Source organism: Bubalus kerabau, chromosome 1 (genome assembly GCF_029407905.1).
Source record: "Bubalus kerabau isolate K-KA32 ecotype Philippines breed swamp buffalo chromosome 1, PCC_UOA_SB_1v2, whole genome shotgun sequence".
Lineage (NCBI taxonomy): Eukaryota > Metazoa > Chordata > Mammalia > Artiodactyla > Bovidae > Bubalus > Bubalus kerabau.
The window spans coordinates 10,925,607-10,934,688 of NC_073624.1; the positions used below are offsets into that span (position 1 = coordinate 10,925,607).

The 9,082-nt window shown below is 44.1% G+C and overlaps 1 protein-coding gene and 1 non-coding gene across 9 annotated transcripts in view; one reads left to right on the forward strand and one right to left on the reverse strand.

Moving 5' to 3' along the window:
• BCL2L13 (BCL2 like 13) overlaps positions 1-9,061 on the reverse strand; it is a 51,167-nt gene extending 42,106 nt beyond the window's left edge. For 6 of the 8 annotated variants that reach the window (XR_008710190.1, XR_008710191.1, XM_055567515.1 and 3 more), the window contains exons 1-2: positions 8,894-9,061; positions 173-343 (exon numbers count right to left, since the gene is read on the reverse strand). Coding sequence is in view for 5 of the 8 variants with exons in the window: in XM_055567515.1 (XP_055423490.1) it covers positions 173-293 (121 nt within the window). In the remaining 3 variants the exon portion in view is untranslated. Of the gene's footprint in view, positions 1-172; positions 344-8,804 lie in introns of all 8 variants that reach the window. The other 2 variants (XR_008710197.1, XM_055567521.1) reach the window with 2 other exon arrangements.
• TRNAE-UUC (transfer RNA glutamic acid (anticodon UUC)) lies at positions 4,090-4,161 on the forward strand. Its single transcript has one exon. It is a non-coding gene; the product is annotated as a tRNA-Glu (tRNA).
• Positions 9,062-9,082: the final 21 nt, after the last annotated feature.

The window sequence follows — 9,082 nt, forward strand, 5'->3', positions numbered from 1 at the left end:
GTCATGCTTCTGGGAATGGATCAGGGGTTGGGAAGGGACAGAGTGAAGGGTTAGTCTTTAAGAGCTGACAGCATTATTCAGACTCACAGCCATGGCTATACAGTGCTCAGACCCACATTTTGGCACACATTAATTATTACTACTTAATTCAACCACAAGCCAAAGACGATACCTTGGGGTGAGGAAGCAGGCTGCTCCTGCAGCTTCTCCTGAGAGAGGAGTCCCAAGTAGCTGAGAACCACGTACTTCGTTTCATAGTGAAATCCTAGAGGCACGGTAGTTGAGGACGCCATGGGGGTGGCCGGCAGAGCTCCGAAAATGTCTACTTACAGATGTACAAAACCTAAAACCAGAAGAATATTTTTTTAGGGTACAGTTCATTACACGCCAGGATATCCCGGGTGGCCCATGACTGAGAATCCACCTTGCAACGCAGGGGACTTGGTTCCATCCCGGTCGGGGAACTAAGAGGCCACATGCCCCAGGGGCAACTGAGCTCTCACAACACAACTAGAGTCCAACTCCAGAGTCCCTGCGCTATAACGGAATATCCTGAGTGCTGCAACTAAGACGTGATGCAGTCAAATAAACACATAGTTTCTTTTTTAAAGTTTGTTACCTGCCAGTACATTCTCCCATTAACTCCAACCATTCAACTAAATACCAAAATAAATATTTCTCAGACTTATCCTTGGTAATCTTTAAAAAACATAACTTCAGTTTACTTACAGTAGGAATGCATGTATTCAGATTTCAGGTCAAAAGCACGCTCCCTTTCTATCTCCCCCAGTTACCCTACTTTCACCTGTGTGGCAAGAACAGCAGCTCTGCCCTCTCTTTATGCTGCACCACGCCCCCAGCCAGTACGTCTCATTCTTCTACTATTAAAGCCTTCACATTCCAGCAGGGTCCATGGTGCACAGCTGCAGGTGACATCTCTCGTTTCCTCCACAGCTTCGTGTGCCATACGACTAGTCTGAGCCCGAGCAGTGAGAGAAGCAGCTGTGTGTGCAATGGGGTGGTGGCGGGTCCTCTCCTTGCAGACTTCCTCTCACCTCCTCTCTGGACTTGAAATGTGACGATGGCAGACACCTCCAGGGGGCAGCACAAGACAGGAGAGACCTGGGCCCCTGAAAGACGCTGCAGAGCAGAGCCGCTCTGCCCACCTTTACTGCCCGCCTCTGAACTCTTCCTCAAGTCAACTTTATTCCGATTCTCTTCAGGAGGTACTTTAACTTGTACCCTGATCAGTGCGAGTCCAACTCCACTTCTCCACCTGGACCCAACTGTTTTACCTACCATGTACCCCTGTTTTAAAGACCTATTCTTTTGGCAACTTTCAAATATATCATGCAGAATTATATATACTATGTTCACCAGGCTGTAAGTTACAAACTCAGGATTTATTTATATCATAATCAGTTTGTATCTTTTCTTTTTTTTAAATTTTATTTTATTTTTAAACTTTACATAATTGTATTAGTTTTGCCAAACATCAAAATGAATCCGCCACAGGTATACATGTGTTCCCCATCCTGAACCCTCCTCCCTCCTCCCTCCCCATACCATCCCTCTGGGTCGTCCCAGTGCACCAGCCCCAAGCATCCAGTATCGTGCATCGAACCTGGACTGGCAACTCGTTTCATACATGATATTTTACATGTTTCAATGCCATTCTCCCAAATCTTCCCACCCTCTCCCTCTCCCACAAATCAGTTTGTATCTTTTAACTCCTACTATGTATCTTAATAGTCGCTGCAAACCAAAGTGTTTTATTAAGGTTTCCAAATAATTGTTTTCTACTTAAAGCAATGATACAGACTGTTTTAAGATCTTAAGAAATATCTAATAAAAGAAAAACATTCAGATAACCCGTAACAGGAAAAAGAGACAGGGAACGTTGACAAAATATAAGATCTGTACTGCTGCTGCTGCTAAGTTGCTTCAGTCGTATCCAACTCTGTGTGACCCCATAGACGGCAGCCCACCAGGCTCCCCCGTCCCTGGGATTCTCCAGGCAAGAACACTGGAGTGGGTTGCCATTTCCTACTCCAATGGATGAAAGTGAAAAGTGAAAGTGAAGTCGCTCAGTCGTGTCCAACTCTTCGTGACCCCATGGATTGTAGCCCACCAGGCTCCTCCATCCATGGGATTTTCCAGGCAAGAGTACTGGAGTGGGGTGCCATTGTACTAAACTAAGATAAATGAATAAACAACGAAACAAAGTATGGAGAATTTGAAATACACAGAATAAAAGGATGACTATATAAAGAGATTAAAAAGAATGAACATAAAAGTCTGGTTTCAAGGGGAGAAAGGAGTCTGAGAACAGAGACAAAAGGTCTGACAATTCTTGAATTTTGTCACAATGAAAGAGATTTAAGCATGCTTACATTCAGTGAAAGCCGATTAGAAATAAAAAGAGAGCAAGGAATAAATTAGTAAGTAAAGTTCCGAAAGAGAGGAGAACAGAGGAAATCAATAACAAAATTTAACCTTTGAAAAGTCTCAGTTGTTTTTGTTAAGAGGAAAAAAGAAGTACTCATCTTCTGAATAACGCTTTAAATTAAAAAAAAAAAAATGAATTTTCTAGAATTTGTTATAATCAAATTTCTTGTATTTATCCAGGCACCCCAATGCAGCACTATTTACAATAGCCAAGCCATGGAAGCAACCTAATGTCCACTGACAGAGGAATGGATAAAAATGATGTGGTGTTTACACACACACACACACACACACACACACACACACACGTGTGCATGCATGGACTGGAATATTACTCAGCCATAAAAAAGAATGAAATAATGCCATTTGCAGCAACACAGATGCACCTAGAGATTACTACACTAAGTGAAATAATTCAGAAAGAGGAAGACTAATAGCATATGACATTACATGTGGAATCTAAAATATAACACAAATGAACTCGTCTACGAAACAGAAACAGGCTGGCAGTGGCCGAGGGGCGGAGGGAGGGGTGGGCTGGATCGGGACTGTGGGGTTTGCAGATGTGACCTACACTATAATGGATCAACAACAAGGTCCTAGTGTACAGCTCGAGGAAGCATGTTCCCCGTGATAAATCACGATGGAAAAGAATGTGTACGTGTGCACAGCAATCACTCTGATGTACAGCAGAAATTACCGCACAGAACACCTGACTGGTTCAGTTGGGAAAAGAGTACAAGGCTGTATATTGTCACCCTGCTTATTTAACTTCTATGCAGAGTACATCATGTGAAATGCCATGCTGGATGAATCACAAGCTGAAATCAGGATTGCTGGGAGAACTATCAACAACCTCAGATATGCAGATACCACTCGAATAGAAGAACTGAAGAGGAATAAAGCCTTTTGATGGGGGTGAAAAAGGAGAGTGAAAAAGCTGGCTTAAAACTCAACATTCAAAAAACTAAGATCATGGCATTTGGTCCCATCACTTCATGGCAAATGGAAGGGGAAAAAGTGAAAACAGATTTTATTTTCTGGGGCTCCAAAATTACTTCGGACGGCGACTGCAGCCATGAAATTAAAAGACGCTTGATCCTTGGAAGGAAAGCTATGATAAACCCAGACAGCATATTAAAAAGCAGAGACATCACTTTGCCGACGAAAGTCCGTCTAGTCAAAGCTATGGTTTTTCCAGTAGTCATGATGGATGTGAAAGCTGGACCATAAACAAGGCTGAGCGCCGAAGAATTAATGCTTTCAAACTGTGGTGCTGGAGAAGACTCTTGAGAATCCCTTGGACTGCAAGGAGAACAAAGCAGTCAATTCTAAAGGAAATCAACCCTGAATATTCACTGGAAGGACTGATGCTGAAGCTCCAATACTTTGGCCACTTGATGCAAAGAGCCAATTCACTGGAAAAGACCCCGATGCTTGGAAAGATTGAAGGCAAAAGGAGAAGGAGGAGGAGGAGGATTAGATAGTTAGACAGCATCACCTATTCAACGGACATGAATTTGAGCTAACTCCAGGAGATAGTGAAGGACAGGAACCTGGTGTGCTGCAGTCCATGAGGTCGAAAAGAGCTGGACTGACTTAGCTACTGAACCACAACAGAAATTCCACAATATTGGGAATTCCCTGGTGGTCCAGTGGTTAGGATTTGGTGCTTTCACTGCCCTGGCCCAGGTTCAATCCCTGGTTGGGGAACTAGATCCCACAAGCCACATGGTGTGGGAAGAAAAGAGAAAGAAATTAACACAACATTGTAAATCAACTATACTACAATAAAATGAATTCTTAAAAAAATTCCTTGTATTTATCAGAAATCCACATCTCTGAAGACACTTTTAATTACACACCAGCCCAGATGCTACACACAAAGCATCTAGGATTTTTAATCTAGCGCTCTTCAAATTTCCTTAGAAATCCCAACTGCCTAACCATAAATGCCATAAAGCTGACCAGAGTTGGACATGACTTGGCGACTGAACAACAAATGCCATCTTAGTCATGATTTCATAATTCTCCACCTTCCAAACTCACCATCCTATTCACAATGAAGTCCTCAGCTGTAGTGTACATGTCAGTAGCCATACATCCACACGGTTGATGAATGACTCTATTACACTTAATGATTCACACTAAGGAAGAAGACGGTCACACACATTTAAGTCATTTCAGTTTAGCACACAGTCTTTAAGCTTCACATGTGTCTCTGATGTCCCAAACACAGCACACCCACAGGTTAAAACATCCGTCCAGCTCCTCTAACTCTACCTAAGCTGCCAGTTTCAGAGCAGCGGAGCAGCTCGTTCGTTCAGGTGATGGCGCAGGCAGACCTCAGAAACACGACTATGTGTCTACAACACCGGGAATACAGCCAATTTTTATAACAGGTGTAAATGGAGTATAACCTTTAAAACCTTGGAATCACTATGCTGTATAACTGTAACATATAATATCGCACATCAACTTCAATTAAAAAGACATGCTATTTTATGTCCGGTGCACTTGTATTCAGTTACAATTTCTCAAAGGTACTGAGGACATGCCGAGTGCACACTCCACAGCCCCACTGCTGGGTGCTCTGGGAACAGGGCAGCCACTCCCTCTGCCACACTCTATGCAGACTGAAGTCAGCATGCTGAACCAAGGGCTCCTGCGTTTCTAACACATACCACAAATTCCCCTTGCACGAGACCTCCACTGCTGAAGTACTGTCACAGAAGATGTCACAAAAATCCTCCACACCGGAACGAAAAAGTAGCAGTCTCAACTTTATTAATGGAGAGACAGAAGTAGACAATTTATCTGCTGAAAATCAGAAGAGCTGGTGAACAGCACAACCACCTGGCGGAGAGCACTCTCCTCCGTTCTGACCTCGCAGGCCTGCTCCCTTCCAACACACACCTCCTGCAAGCCTGGCAGCGTTCCGACGGGCATGAGAGGACACAGAAGTGAAAACACTCCCACTGATGACAACGGGAAGAAACGGGAGAAAAACAAGGCAAGGTCCCAAATATCAGACGCCCATAGTACCGAAAGAAGCAATTTTGTCAATTTTGAGAATGGGGTGGTGGCGGGGAGGGAGAAGACAGGTTAAAGGAAAAGGAAACATGCTCTGAGCCCAGCAGCTAGTCTTCCTGGAAGCAGGGGCCACGCTCAGGTCCAGTCCACTACTACCTCATCCACCAGAGGACGTTCCTATCTGAGACAGCACAAGCTTCTTTCCAATGATGAGAAAGACACAGCCACTTTTACTCTTTACATTCCATCTAGAACACCTAATTCAAATTAGGTCTAAGTATTCTTGGTGTCAAGAAATGATTAAACACAAGAATGATCTTCAATATAACAACTCCTGTTTTTTGCACAATTCTAACAAGCTATTGAATACAGCTGTATTGCCCAGCCATTTCTTTCTCTGCCTTACATATTAAGTTTGTTCCTCTCTCAAGTTACAGGTAGCTGTCAGCCAGATGGATGGCCTGAGGAAGCTCAGGGTAACTTAATCCGTGTTTATACATAGGCAATCCACCTATGTTTATACATAGGTGGGTTTATACAATGTCAAACCCACAATCTCACAATAAACACTTTGCTTTCCCTAAAACTGGATTTCTACTATGAAGACCAGTGCAAATGCCAGGACAGCAGTGTAGGAACTGGGTATTTTATATGAAGGGTAGCCAGAACGCCTACAGCAACCATTAGATTCTGCTTTAAAATCTTATAAAAAGCAAATCTGCAGCAACTCAGGTGTCTTGCAGTTGTTTCCCAACCTTGTCTCATCATGACCACCTTGGCTGCTATTACAAACCTCTAACACCAACCTCAGAAACACTGACTTAGAATATCACACCTGTATTGTATTTCTTAACCCCACAGAACCCTTAACACAAGCACAATTACAATTTAACATGATATATTTATATTATTTTAGGAAGCTTTGTTTTTAAGACCATTTCCTCCCACCAAAATAAAATGGTAACCTTATTATATTGTTAAATACTCCCATATGGAGTTGAGTAGATCTATAATCCCAGTTTATAAAGAGAAATGTGAAAGTCCACAGACAATTCAGTTACAAACGAAAACACTGCAGTTTTAAACATTAACAGTTTCTGATTCCCAGACTCCAGTCCCATTGGTGGTTTGAGTAAAGACTTTTTTTTAAAGCTCCAGAAATGAACATGAACTCCAATAACTTCGTTTTTTTCTTTTTAACTTCATCTTTTTAATCCATACTTTCTTAGTTCTTACAGAATTCCAGAACTTTCTCCCAAAGAAAAGTTACATAATCCTAATAAATATTGTGAAACTGCAGAAATTTCACTGGGTCCAACTGAAAAACTCAACTAAGCATTTCATTTTAAAATTCAACAGACACTAAATTATTTTAGTGTACATTATCACTTTCCAACTGAAACACACCTAATTGAAGAGGCCAGTTCAATCCTGCGTTAAGAGCCATCCACAAACGTCTCCACGCAGCAGCTGGCATACGAAGATAATGTGCTTACAGAGTAACGCCTCACTCTCTCTCTCCCCACAAACATGTAGTTTGACTTTCACAGTAAGTAATCAGGCTTCCCATGTATGCGGATAACGTGCATAATAGGGAGAGGTAACTGTCAGCTTCTCTGCTCCACGCCTAAGTATATGACAGAGAAAAGAAAACACACACTCTCCTGGCAAAAACAAGTTCACATGAATGGTCACAGCAGCAGTATGTAACAGTCAAACTGTGGAAATAATTGCCCATTAACTGATGAATCTGTAAAATGTGGTCTATTCATACGCTGCATATTATGTGGCCATAAAAAGGAATAAATTGCCAATACCTGCTACGACATGGAAATAAAAAAAAAGCTAGTCACAAAACCCCACATATTGTATAATTCTGTTCCTATGAAATATCCAGAACTGGCAGATCTACAGAGACAAAACCTAAAACAGATCTGCCTGGGTAGGAGAGTGTGGGGATAAAGAATGACTGCTGCCGGGCACAGAGTTTCTCTTGTGGCTGTTAAAAACTGCCGTGATAGTTCTATAGTCCATGACTACACACGTGAACGGCTTGATGGTACCTCAATAAAGCTGTTTTAAAAAAAAAATCAGCTACTCTGAAAATAGCCCCCTCCCTTCAACCCTGTTAATACGTATTAATTAATAACTCTTGGTGAACACTCATGTGGAATAAGATATGCGTCAAAATCAAGTTTGAAAAACCACGATAAAAAAGCAGGACGGCAGGATCACAGTTAAAACTTGTTTTGCATGTCTACAATGTTTCAGAAAAGAAACATATTCCTAAAACAATCATTATTATTGCAAATCACCTGTCCTAAAAGCTTAGCCGAATAAGATACGGAGTAAATATTGAGTAACTGATGTGCTAACGAGCACCTTTTCTCTACCAAACAGGTTGGACTCAACCACATGTATCCTTCAGCTGAACTCAGCTACGGGGATACAGGACGGCATAAGTAAATTCATCATTTGGGAAAGAAAAAAAAAAAAAACAACTGAGAATGGTACCTAACCAATCAGAGTAAAAGGATTTCAAAGTCCCTAACGGTCTATTATCAAGCGAAGAAAATGCCACAATGCTTTAAATATTTGCAATTTACGGTGTTTAAGTTTATCCAGCTGCGTATGTGAGGTATCAACAGTTCACTATCAACACAAACACTTGCTTAATTTTCTGGGTGACTGAAGAAAAAAAAAAAGAAGGTACTAGAAGGGTGTGGCAACTCATCCAAGGTCACACAAGTCAGGGCATAGACCAGCATTCTGGTTTGGACCAAACCTCCCGGGGAAATCGCACTGACAGTTTCGCAGGACTTGTTAGTTTTGCTCCAAATAGTAAAGTTAAAAAAAAAAAGGAAGGCGGGAGGGGACCGTCTGTTTGGCTTAAAACTTGCACAGACAACGAGCTGGCCCCGCGAGGAACGGCGCTCCTGCGGGCAGCGGGCAAACTCCGCAGGGCGGCGGCCAGGGCCCAGGACCTGCGGGCAAGCCTAGGCCTGGAAAGTTCGAGCACGAAGGAAAAACACTCAGGGACGCCCTGGGATGGTGGGAGAAAGACCAAAGGGAGAGACCACCTAGCGCGAACCGTGTGTCTCCACGGGTGGGGAAAGTGAACATGTGAAATAATATAACAGCAAATGACAGCGGCGTCGCAGCCGCCGGGAGAGGGACCGTGAACCTCAGAGAGAAGCCGCGACCCGGCTGGCGGGCGGGGAGCCAGGACTCGAGCCCCGCGCACGCACCCCTCGCCCGAGGCCCACCCTCGCCCAGGCAAGTCTGCGGGGCAGCGGGCTGGCCTCGCGCCCTCAGCTTCTCACTCTTTCGTCTCCCGCGTCGGCCTTCGGACACCTCCGGCGGCGCTGGGAGAGGGCCCGGCGCGGCCTGCCCGCGACCCTACTCCCCTCACCTGGCTCAGGCCCCTGCAACCCGAAGAGGTGAAGGAGGCGGCGGCAGGTGCTGCACACACGAACCCGCGGTGGCGGCGGCGGCGGCGGCGGCGGCTCCGACCCGCTGCCCTAATCTACCGCCGCCGCCATGTTGGCGGGTGAGGTCACCCCGGCGTGCTTCCGTCACCGCCGGCGTTGGGGCGGGGCAC